The following is a 12,380-nucleotide window of genomic DNA, read 5'->3' as shown; positions in this document are numbered from 1 at the left end:
CTGATTCATTTGCACATTCATATATATTTCCATCTCTCTCCTTGTTAACATAGACAACTACCTCTGTAGAAACTTAATTTGGTGAGTAATAGTTGTCCACCCTGGGGACTTTTCCTGTTTTTCTCTCTCTGCCTTTAACACTTTAGTCCTAATTAGTTCTCCATAGTTACAGTCACACAATCGGACTCATATTACAATTCTCTTTTTTATTTTGTAAAATCCATGAAGTATCTAATTTCCTTAATAAAAAAATCAATATTCTCATGAAGTTTCAATTTAGTTGTCTAGTTAAATTTAATATTTTTAAAGAGATGTCAAAGACAACTCTTGCATTTTCTAAAATTATTATCCCCTTTATCTGTTTAAAATTGAAATCACAAACTTGAATTGTTTGCTTTTAAGTCAAAATTAGAGGGGGGTTTTCTCTTCTTAATTCCAAAAAGAAGGCAACTGTCTTTTAAAAATTCTTTCTTGTTGCTTAGAAAATCTCTTAAGATATAAATTTATTATATCCGAAAGTGTTTTGTAAAAAATGAGGCTTGGCAAGTCAAGTGTCCATAAGGGATGCACTGTGTTTTTGAATGCAATGATAATCCCCCAACTTCCAAGCCACTCAGCCTATGATTGATCTTAAGAAGCTTAATTCTTGAGACTGCTTTCTCTACTTTAGAACGCAAGTGGAATTATCTCTTGATCTCCTCAAGGGAAAATTTTGTTGATCAGAACTTGCAACCTGCTGTTGCCGTGGTGTTGTCCCCACACACAGGAATGTCTAACCTATCATAGATCCTCACCTGGAAGCTGTAAAAGAAAGTAATATTAAGAAGTGGATTAACTTGACTGTAAAAAATATGACTTTAACAATCGAGTTGTCGAAGCGTGGAACTCATTACCGGACTCAATAGTGTCAACCCCTAACCCCCAACATTTTTCCCTTAGACTATCCACGATTGACTTCTCCAGGTTCCTAAGAGGTCAGTAAGGGGCGTACATAAGTGCGCTAGTGTGCCTTTCGTCCCCTGTCCAATTGTCTTTCCTTTATCTCATATATCATATATATTTTCTTCCTTTCATATATCTTCTCCTCTATTTTTGCATATTATCTTTATATATATTACTTCATGTCTATTCTCTTCCATATGTATTGTGTATTGGACAAATGAATAAATAAATAAAAAATAAATAAATAAAATAAACTTCTCTGAAATAACCAGAGAAGAAATGGGAGGGGGGGGAGTAAGAAAATTTCAGAGGAAGAGGAAGTGAATCAGTATTGGGCACTAGAAAGCCCAGCCCTGTCTTTACTGGATTTCTAAGTAGTCTTTGTATTACTACTGTAAATACTAATATCTATTTATTTAGTAATATTTATTTATTTATTTATTTATTTTTTATTTATTAGATTTGTATGCCGCCCATCTCCATAGACTCGGGGCGGCTAACAACAGTAATAAAACAACATATAACAAATCTAATATTTAAAATAACTAAAAACCCTTATTAAAAGTTTAAGTTTAATCAGATTTGTATGCCGCCCCTCTCCGCAGACTCGGGGCGGCTCACAGCAATAGCAATACAATGTAAGACAAATCCAATATTTAAATTAATTTAAAAAACCCCACAAGTTAAAACCAATCATACACACTAGCATACCATGCATAAATTTTATAAGCCTAGGGGGAAGGAACATGTCAATTCCCCCATGCCTGACGACAGAGGTGGGTTTTAAGGAGCTTACGAAAGGCTAGGAGGGTGGGGGCAACTCTGATATCTGGGGGGAGTTGGTTCCAAAGGGTCGGGGCCGCCACAGAGAAGGCTCTTCCCCTGGGTCCCGCCAAACGACATTGTTTAGTTGACGGGACCCGGAGAAGGCCAACTCTGTGGGACCTAACTGGTCGCTGGGATTCGTGCGGCAGAAGGCGGTCCCGGAGATATTCTGGTCCAGTGCCATGAAGGGCTTTATAGGTCATAACCAACACTTTGAATTGTGACCGGAAACTGATCGGCAACCAGTGCAGACTGCGGCTTGTTGGTGTGACATGGGCAAATTTAGGAAAGCCCATGATAGCTCTCGCAGCTGCATTCTGCATTCATACACACAAATATACCATGCATAAATTGTATAGGCCTGGGGGGAATGAATTTCTCAATTCCCCCATGCCTGACGACAGAGGTGGGTTTTAAGGAGCTTACGAAAGGCAAGGAGGGTGGGGGCAATTCTGATCTCTGGGGGGAAGTTGATTCCAGAGGGTCGGGGCCGCCACAGAGAAGGCTCTTCCCCTGGGTCCCACCAAATGACATTGTTTAGTCGATGGGACCCGGAGAAGGCCAGCTCTGTGGGACCTAACTGGTCGCTGGGATTCGTGCAGCAGAAGGCGGTCCCGTAGATATTTCCCATAGATATTTCCATACAGTGTGTTAACAAATTTGGACCAGGGACTTAGAAACACTTCTTCCGTCCCTTTTTTGAAAACTGGCATTCTGCAGATCATATCTCAAAGCTAGAAACTGGAATCTATTCATGGAATGGCCTCATGGAGAAATGGAATGCACATTGCTTTAATTCAGTGTACAAAACCTTCAATTACAAATCATCTTGGTATAGATTATCTGTTTTTTTCTTCGCAACTCTCATTGACAATGACAACTTATTTTGTTCTGAGTGATGATGATGATGATGATGATAATAATAATAATAATAATAATAATAATAATAATTTATTAGATTTGTATGCCGCCCCTCTCCGAAGACTCAGGGCGGCTTACAACAACATAAACAGTGCACAAATCCAATTATTAAAAAATACAGTTTAAAACCCTTATAATAAAATAATCACACAATCCAATCAAACCATACACCAACCTTGACAATTGGGGTGTGTGTTAATTTCCCCATGCCTGGCGGCAAAGATGAGTTTTTAATAACTTACGAAAGGCGAGGAGCAGTCCTAATCTCAGGGGGGAGTTGGTTCCAGAGGGCAGGGGCCGCCACAGAGAAGGCTCTTCCCCTGGGGCCAGCCAGATGACATTGTTTAGTCGATGGGACCCGGAGAAGGCCAACTCTGTAGGACCTAATCGACCGCTGGGATTCGTGCGGCAGAAGGCGGTGATGGTGGAAAAGATACAATTGCAACTAGTCAAAACCATGTTTGTTTGTTTGTTTATTCATTCATTCATTCATTCATTCATTCATTTATTGGATTTGTAGGCCGCCTCTCTCCGGGGACTCTTATCTTCGTCCACTCAACGTTCCTTTCAACCACCTTGAAATTATTAGATGGGAATTGAGGGCTTTCCTTTTTGCTCACCATGCAAATGCCAAAAGGTTGTTTTTAAATTCCCTAGTCTCATAAGCAGTTTTAAATTAAGCTTTCTATTGGCCATGTCACGGCTATGTCAATTTGGCCATTAACAAGTGCAATTGATTTGAAAAGAGGCTTCACCAAACTGGCACCACTTACATATTTGGATTGTAACTCATGTTTTCACTAGCCAGCATAAGTCAAGGGACCGGTAGGCTGAGGCTTAGGAACCGGTATGTCTGCAGGACAGTTGGTCTGGAATAACATTACTCCCTCATTGAATAAGCCAGAATGGTTTTTGTTAGTGTTTCCCAATTCTGTTTTAAAATCAACTATGTTCAGAGATGTTTTTGAACGCTGTTCTTTCTAGAGAGGTGTACCTCTTTTGAACAATTTGTCATCACATTTATTTTCTTCCTTCTAGAATCCAGGGCTCTGAGCCAGGATTGTGGGGACAGCAAGAGGAAGCATCAAGCTGAGAGTGGCTATTTCTCTTTGGAGTGTTGTAAATCAGAGTCAAATTGGATCTCTTCCGCTACCTGTCCTAATCATAGCATGCTGCCTGCCACTAGCAATGCCACGGGAGCAAGCAAGTGGACTACTTCCTCCATCAGCTTGGCAGATTCAGAGCTGAACCGGCAGAAGAATGGCAGCGGTGAGGGCCGGTGTGGGCTGATAAAGCAGAACTATACGATCTTGGCTGACTTACCCAAAGCAAAACGGCTCCATCACCAGGAGGCTTTTGAAAAAGAGCACAGCCGTGCTCGGAGTCCAGGCCGAGCAGAGGTGGAACGGATTTTTGGGCAGGAACGCAGGTAAGAAATCCTGTTGCATCCCAGACTGCATCTCAGGCACAAGCATAGGAACTAGGTATGTTTTAGTATTTATTTATTTATTTTTATTTATTTATTTATTTTGTCCAATACACAATGAGGGTTTTAGTGGGTATACTGTATATCTATATACACATAGTAAAATACATGATAAAGGTTATAGAGGAGATACTCATAGTAAAATATATCTAAGAAATAATAGAAAAGAAGGTATAGTAGTAGAACATATCAATGAAAGAATAGAAGAAGAGATATAGGAATAGAAGAAAGGTATAGGAGATATAGGAGAGCAATAGGAAAGGGGACGGAAAGCACTCTAGTGCACTTGTACTCGCCCCTTACTGACCTCTTAGGAATCTGGACAGGTCAACCATGGATAATCTAAGGGTAAAGTGTTGGGGGTTTGGGGATGACACTATGGAGTCCGGTAATGAGTTCCAATCTTCGACAACTCGGTTACTGAAGTCATATTTTTTACAGTCAAGTTTGGAGCGGTTAATATTAAGTTTAAATCTGTTGTGTGCTCTTGTGTTGTTGTGGCTGAAGCTGAAGTAGTCGCCGACAGGCAGGACGTTGCAGCATATGATCTTGTGGGCAATACTTAGATCTTGTTTAAGGCGTCTTAGTTCTAAACATTCTAGGCCCAGGATTGAAAGTATTACTGCCAGCTGTTTGGCAGTTCGGGTCTCACCAAGATCAAAGTTGACTCATCCTTCCATCCTTCCAAGGAAGGTAAAATGAGGACTCGGGTCATTGGGGACAATAGGCTGACTCTGTAAACCGCTTAGAGAAGGCTGTAAAGCACTGTGAAGTGATAATATAATTCTAAGTGCTATTGCTATTACTACAAAGATTCATCTATGACAATATGGGGAACATTCCTTTTGGTCCCTTTATAGCAGGGATCCCCAAGCCCTGGGCTTCAGCCTATGCAGATTTGGGCCACTGAAACTGTGGGTGAGTACACACGTGTGAGCAGGCAGTACGCTTGTACAAATGGAACTATGTGTGCTCCCCCGCCAGTGATTCGCTTGACAATCATTGTAGGAATGAGGACCATGTGAACGAGTGTGTGTCAGAAAACTGCCTGCCCTAAACAGGCCCCTTGCTCTTAAATGACCTCACTCATTTCACACAGCCAGAATGATTTAAGACATGATTTCTCTGGCTGGTACGTGATCTCATCTAGGTTGCAACAACAGTGTGCTCATTAAAGCTGGTGTAGGGAAGAGATGGTAGTGGGGAATTCACCAATGAAAATGCTGTTGCTCTTTTCTACCTTTGGCTGTTTGGAAAACTGTATATAAGCAATAAACACTGCAAAGGCAGTCATCTTTGCATCCTGCCACGATTTGTCTCTAATCCCATCAAATCATCATAAAAATAGTCATGAAATTGAGTGTACTCATGTGGACCAAAATTCTGAGCTCAATTGTTGTCATAAGTCAAGGACTGCCTATATTACATATCTATTACACCAGACTTGGGCAAGATGCAGCCCGAGGGCCAGATGCGGCCCGCCCGCTGTGACTGGCCTGCGGAGGTCAGTCCAACTTTTCTAGATAAGAACCGGGTGTTCAAGATATAATATATAATAATATATGATATACATATAATATATGATATATATAATATAATATATAATAATTTATAATTTATAATATAATTAACTCAGTTCTACCCAATAATATACAGTATTGGGTAGAACTGAGTTAATTATATTAGTCTGGCCCTTTAAAACCATCCCAATTTCTCATGCGGCCCTATGGCAAAATTAATTGCCCACCCCTGTATTGCACCAATATACACTTGACTTTTGGGGGAATAATGGATTTCATGATGAAACATGGCTTAAGGCTGCCAAATAGGGAAATGTTTTTACAGGTATTAGAAATAATATTAAAAGTGTAACTGCTCATCTTATCCCTGTATTTGAATGTGGAGATTCTTTGCAGATTATTTCAATGATTTCTGAAGACTCTCTTTTTGTTTTTGGTTGTTAGGAAGTCAGAGACACTGGAAGTGTTCCAGGCGCTGGAAGAGGGCCTCCTGGACCGTTTGGACAGTAAATCCTTGAAGTTGGCCAAGGAAGGGCGATTAGTCAGAAGGCGGTCGAGCCCCACCCTGTGCCGAGAAGTGAGTGGCTGGTCACACAGACAGAATTTTAGTTTCATTTAACAGCTGGGTGTTAAAGGAGAAAAAAAAATATTTTCAGTGTTGCATTCCTTAATTTGTCTTGCTTTCTGTGATGGTCAGCCTTGAAGAATGAAACACTTGCTTTTCGGGGCTTTTGTTTTTCAACTGTGGGGCAGAATACTGAGGAACAAATCAGTGCATGACAGCTGAAGATTGTGCCACTTCTAAGCACATAAGAGTTGTTAGTTTGAAAATGCTGGGGTAACAAACTATTCCATGTTGCACAAAATTCACCATGGTGCAAAGGAGAAGCAGTACAATTTAAACCCTCTTGGATGTGCTAACTTTGCAAGGATATCAGATTTGTCCCTTATACAGTGGTACCTCTACTTAAGAACTTTTCTAGATAAGAACCAGGTGTTCAAGATTTTTTTGCCTCATCTTAAGAACCATTTTCTACTTAAGAACTCGAACCCGGAAAAATTTCCCAGGAAATTTGAGAGCAGCATGAAGGCCTGGCCAGTTTCCTGCCATTCCCCCTGGGTTTCTCTCTCTGGCGCAGTGTATGGGAGGCAGCCTCACACTGGGTGTATGGGAAGCGCGTGCTCCTCCTCGCCGCCTCGGAGTCCCTCTTTTTTTTTTTAAGCCTTAAAGTTTTGGATTTTTTTGATTCCCCGCACCTCACCTTCTTCCTTCGGTAGCGACTCTCCTCCTCCTCTTCTTCCTCCTCCTCCCCCCACCCAAATTCCAAGGTTTTATTTCTTTCCTAATAGGTTTGCACGCCTTTGAAGAGTGTTCGGAAACTTTAGGTCGTGCAGAATGCAGCTGCGAGAGCAATCATGGGCTTTCCCAAATATGCCCATGTTACACCAACACTCCGCAGTCTGCATTGGTTGCCGATCAGTTTCCGGTCACAATTCAAAATGTTGGTTATGACCTATAAAGCCCTTCATGGCACCGGACCAGATTATCTCAGGGACCGCTTTCTGCTGCACGAATCCCAGCGACCAGTTAGGTCCCACAGAGTGGGTCTTCTCCGGGTCCCGTCAACTAAACAATGTCGCTTGGCGGGACCCAGGGGAAGAGCCTTCTCTGTTGCGGCCCCAGCCCTCTGGAACCAACTCCCCGCAGAGATTAGAATTGCCACCACCCTCCTTGCCTTTCGTAAGGTTCTTAAAACCCACCTCTGCCGCCAGGCACGGGGGAACTGAGATACCCTTTCCCCCTAGGCCTTTACAATTTTATGCATGGTATGTCTGTATTTATGTTTGGTTTTATAATAAGGGTTTTTAACTGTTTTAATATTGGATTGTTACATGCTGTCTTTATTACTGTTGTTAGCCGCCCCGAGTCTATGGAGAGGGGCGGCATACAAATCCAATAAATAAATAAATAAACAAACAAACTAATTAATTAATTAATTAATTAATTAATTGCTTTTACATTGATTCCTATAGGAAAAATTGCTTCTACTTACAAACTTTTCTACTTAAGAACCTGGTCATGGAACGAATTAAATAATTAAGTAGAGGTACCACTGTATATCTTTGCAATGTGGTGTTGGGAAGGAACTGCTTTGCCATTTCATTTGCCAAAGCATGGCAGAACATTTTTTCATATGTGGGGCATGGCAACTAAAAATAGTAGAAACCTATATTTTAACTTCCTCAACTGCTAGTGGTGACTGCCAGTGGCCCAGTCGCAGGGCCTGTCTTTTCTCATAATAATAGATGTGAACGTGAGGTTTGAAAAATAGCCACTATGCACGAACCAGCATGATACAGGCATCTACTTGATCTTTACAAAATAATCTTTTCTTGTTTGTTTTAAATATATTGATAGTAATCACCTGGGGCAGCAAGGACATGGGACGGCGGTCAGAGGTCAGAAGCTCAGAATAACCTGCTTGACCTGTTGATCTGATACTGATTTTTTGATTGCACTACTTTTCTGGACTATTGAGAATGTTCTATATATCTTGCAAATTCCTTAACTAGTGCAGAATTTAGCCTCTTCAATATTTTGGATTTATGTTTTTAGAACTCCTTGCCATATATATAGAAGATAGTTTTTAGCATTCTAGACTACAAAGCAGGTGGAAAAGGTCAAAGAAAATCTCAGAAGACTTAGAAAAGTATCCAATGAGTAATCATTGATTTTTCTAACTCCACCAAATTAATGCCTAACCATTTTGTTTGATCTACATTATTGGTTTTGAGATGTGCTGAAATTGTAGTCCCCAGAATTCCTAAGCAGTATGCTTGGGGAATTATGGGAATTCAATCCCAACCAATCGGGAGGATTCCCCTTAGCTTGGGAAAGATTGGTCTTGAGCTATTGAGCTTCTAAAGCTCAATAGCTCAAGACCAATCTTTCTCAAGCTACTCTAAGTAGAATCTTTTTCTGCATAAGCAATATCCAACTGCTTAAATCTTACAGCCATAAAACTCCACTATTTCTTTTTTGTAATACAGTACCTGAAAAATAGTTGATTGCTAGTTGCTTATCTCCAAATCCTAACACTTCCAATCACAGGCATCAATGGTATGTGTAGTTGTATACAATATCTAAAGAAACTTTCAATTTCCTGTGCTAAAATCAAAAGCACTTCTTTTGGAACATAGAATATACAGTACATTTCTTTTAAAAATATTGCCTGCTTGGGACTTTATTTATTTGTTTGTTTGTTTGTTTGATTGATTGATTTTTATGCCGCCCCTCTCCGCAGACTCGGGGCGGCTAACAACAGTAAAAAGACAATGTAAACAAATATAATATTAAAAGTAATTTTAAAAACCCCAATTTAAAGAACCAATCATACATACAGACATACCATGCATAAATTTTATAAGCCATGGGGTAAGGGAATATCTCAATTCCCCCATGCCTGACAACAGAGGTGGGTTTTAAGAAGCTTACGAAAGGCAAGGAGGGTGGGGGCAACTCTGATATCCGGGGGGAGTTGGTTCCAGAGGGTCGGGGCCGCCACAGAGAAGGCTCTTCTCCTGGGTCCCACCAAACGACATTGTTTAGTCAACGGGAACCGGGGAAGGCCAACTCTGTGGGACCTAACTGGTCGCTGGGATTCGTGCGACTTTAAGGCAGTGAAGGATACACAGAAGGCTTAATTCAGTGTCAGCAAAGGTAACTTGGTAAATTCAAACAAGTCTGAAAGAATAAGGATGGCTTTACCATTAAGTGGAATGGAGCAGTTATTTTGGCCCCTGCTAATGAGAACAAGATGGACGTGGTGGTTCAGTGGCTAAGATCCTGAGCTTGTCGATCGAAAGGTTAGCAGTTCAGTGGTTTGAATTGCTAGTACCACCTAATGGAGTGAGCTCCTGTTACTTGTCCCATCTTCTGCCAACCTAGCAGTTTGAAAGTGCGTAAAAAATGCAAGTAGAAAAATAGGAACTACCTTTGGTGGGAAGGTAGCAGCGTTCCATGCACCTTTGGCATTTAGTCATTCTGGCCACATGACCACAGAGATATTTTTACACAGTGCTGGCTCTTTGGTTTTGAAATAGAGATGAGTCCTAGAGTCAGGAAAGACTAACACATATGTGCAAGGGGAGCCTTTATCTTTAATGAGAACAAGCTTCATAGGGTTTCTATTTTATTTAATAAACTTATGTTGCGGCGAAGGCGGAGTAACACTCGGACACAGAATGTTTGGGTATAATGGGGTCACTTTATTAATTCATTATCAATTAATTAATTAACCATTTAAATCACGTGACCTGCAGGGGTGAATAAATCAAAATGGGGGCAGAGTCAACTGTCACAAACCTTTTCTGAGCAACTCTCGGGCGAAAGCTCCTTGCCTGGGCATAGGGGAGTGGTATCTTTACACCTGCCCCCTACCCCGTGCCACGCCCCCATGGCGTGTGGGATGGCTCGCTCCTGGTCTCTGGGAAGCCCCAGCCAGCAAGCCCCAGGTGCGGCCCCCTTCCCATACCCAAGCCGGTCAAGCCCTGTGGTACGAGAAGGAGGTCGTCCCTCACCTCACTAGAGGTGCCCCTAAAGGAGATCACACAGTTGCTGCTTGCACCCATTTCCGCCCCCTTTCGCTCCCCCCCCAGTGACCTTGGGGGGGGAAACTAGTTGGTGAGTACACCCCCTAACCACACTCCCACGCACAGAGTGGAGTAGGCGAAAAAACAGCCACAGTTAGGCCAATCTACTGTGACTGCCAAAAATTCCTACTCGGCCCCCCAAGGGGTGACCCATCATATGCACCCTGTAACAGAGGGAGGGTGGGCAGGTGTCTCCGCCTGGAGACAAAGGAATAAAGAGGAGCGGCACCACAAGCAGGCCCCTTATATAGGGTGCCTCCCCAGCCGCTCCTCGACCAATCGATGCCCTGCACACTGCAATGACATCACTGTGGCCCCCATTGATGACACGGGGCCGCAGGCTCCGCCCCCAAGATGGCGGCCTCCTTCCCCGCCCACGCCACAAACACCACCGGCTCGGTAAGAGGCCGACAGCCCTTGGCTTGTATTGAGCATTCAACAGTGAGAGAGATGTTTTACTACTGAAAATCAAAAGGGTATTTGAGGGAACCAGCCACTGTAGGAAATTGAATTTTCAAGTTCTAAATTTCGGCATGAGAAATGCTTTCCTAATGCATTTCTAATTTCCAAGACAATTTGTTAAGTTGAGCTGTTTGCAATGGATACTGTGCGTGATTTCTTCTCTTCCCTTCCCTTCTACAGGTAAAGAAAAAATTTCCATGGGAGCCAGAACAGCCCAGGAAAAGAGAATCTCTTTGCATAGGAAGAACAGAACAACAACTCAAGATAAGTAGCCAAAGCCATGGTGAATCCTCACATTTAAAGAACCCAAATCAGCAATCGGAGAGACACATTCAAAATAGAGGGATGCCTCCATGCTCAGCAACTTCAACCTCTCAGAAGATGGAGAGAGAAGGAAGGAAGCTGGAGGACCTTCTGTCCCGTCTGAGTTCTAGTACAGAAAGGGTTGCCCTTTGTCCTACGAGTCATGGGAGGCAAGCTGATAATAATAAAAAGAGGCGAGCAGAGATCGTGCATCACAAAAACCCTGGGAAGAATGGCACAGAGACCAGATGGAAAAGCAGTCCTACTGCTAATCCTTCAAAGACTTTGGACAAGAATCAAGCAAAGTGTATAAAGCAACTAGATAGGTATAAAGAAAGTGACCGGAAGGCACGAGGAAAACCCCTGCTCCTTATAGGTGCAGTTGACCTGCCAAGAAAAGACCTAAGAGACTCCCGAGAAGTTATCTGTGCCGTTGGCTCAAGAAGCGAAATTGCAGCTAGAGGGAAAGGGGGACAGCCATTGGTTTGTTCTAGGCCTGGGCGTGATCCGTGCGGAATCCAGGAAGTGAAAAAGCATTCTTTGAATCCTAGGAAACAAACGGGAATCGGTTTGAAATGTCCTAGTGCAGCTGTGAATAGCCCTAGCCCTGGAATATCTGCCGGTAGAAGCAAAAGGGATACCAGAAACTCTTGCGGCCCAGGGAGATGCAAGGAAGACAATAGGAACAGCACGAGACGTTGTCCAAATCATGGGCGTTTGATGGAAAGTAGTCAAATACGCTTGGAGCAGGCAAGATGCTGTGCTGCTTCATCTTCACAGCAGCACCTAGAGAATACCTGGAAAAGTCGAAGGGAAGCCCGGAGTGTAAAGGCCACTGCCGCTAGTGATGGGCTGAGCAAAAGAGACCATTCAATGGCTTTCGCTCTTAAGGAGGAGAAAGACTGGAAAGGTTGTTGCACGTCCTTTAGCCCCAAAGAGCCTACAGTTTTTGGACAGCAAGGGATGGTCCAAGAAGCCCTTGCACACTCCATCAAACCAGAGGCTGTCCCAAGCATCCAAGAAAGCTCCCAGAGCCATCTGCATCCAATGCCATCCTTGGAAAAAGAGTGGACAAGCCAAGGGAAGGGCTTCCATTCTGCCAAGCCCGGGCAGCAACAGTTGGAGGATAACAGGAAAAACCAAGGAGCTCCAGTAAAATGGACAGAGGATGAATGGATAAAGTGGCAGAGAGGTCCCAGTCCCTCAACAGCAGAGAAGGATCTGGGAAATAATAAGGAAAAACTTTTCTATCTGGTAAGGAAGAGATA

The 12,380-nt window shown here is 42.7% G+C and overlaps 1 protein-coding gene across 1 annotated transcript in view; it reads left to right on the top strand.

Annotated features, from left to right (window-relative positions):
- TRIOBP (TRIO and F-actin binding protein) overlaps positions 1-12,380 on the top strand; it is a 93,932-nt gene that overhangs the window by 21,208 nt on the left and 60,344 nt on the right. The window contains exons 6-8 of the mRNA XM_070756157.1: positions 3,727-4,117; positions 6,139-6,271; positions 10,990-12,366. Coding sequence (XP_070612258.1) covers positions 3,727-4,117; positions 6,139-6,271; positions 10,990-12,366 — 1,901 coding nt within the window. The remainder of the gene's footprint in view (positions 1-3,726; positions 4,118-6,138; positions 6,272-10,989; positions 12,367-12,380) is intronic.

Source organism: Erythrolamprus reginae, chromosome 6 (genome assembly GCF_031021105.1).
Source record: "Erythrolamprus reginae isolate rEryReg1 chromosome 6, rEryReg1.hap1, whole genome shotgun sequence".
In the NCBI taxonomy this organism is placed as follows: domain Eukaryota; kingdom Metazoa; phylum Chordata; class Lepidosauria; order Squamata; family Dipsadidae; genus Erythrolamprus; species Erythrolamprus reginae.
Note: the sequence above shows the minus strand (reverse complement) of the source record. Positions and strands in the feature narration are given on the sequence as shown.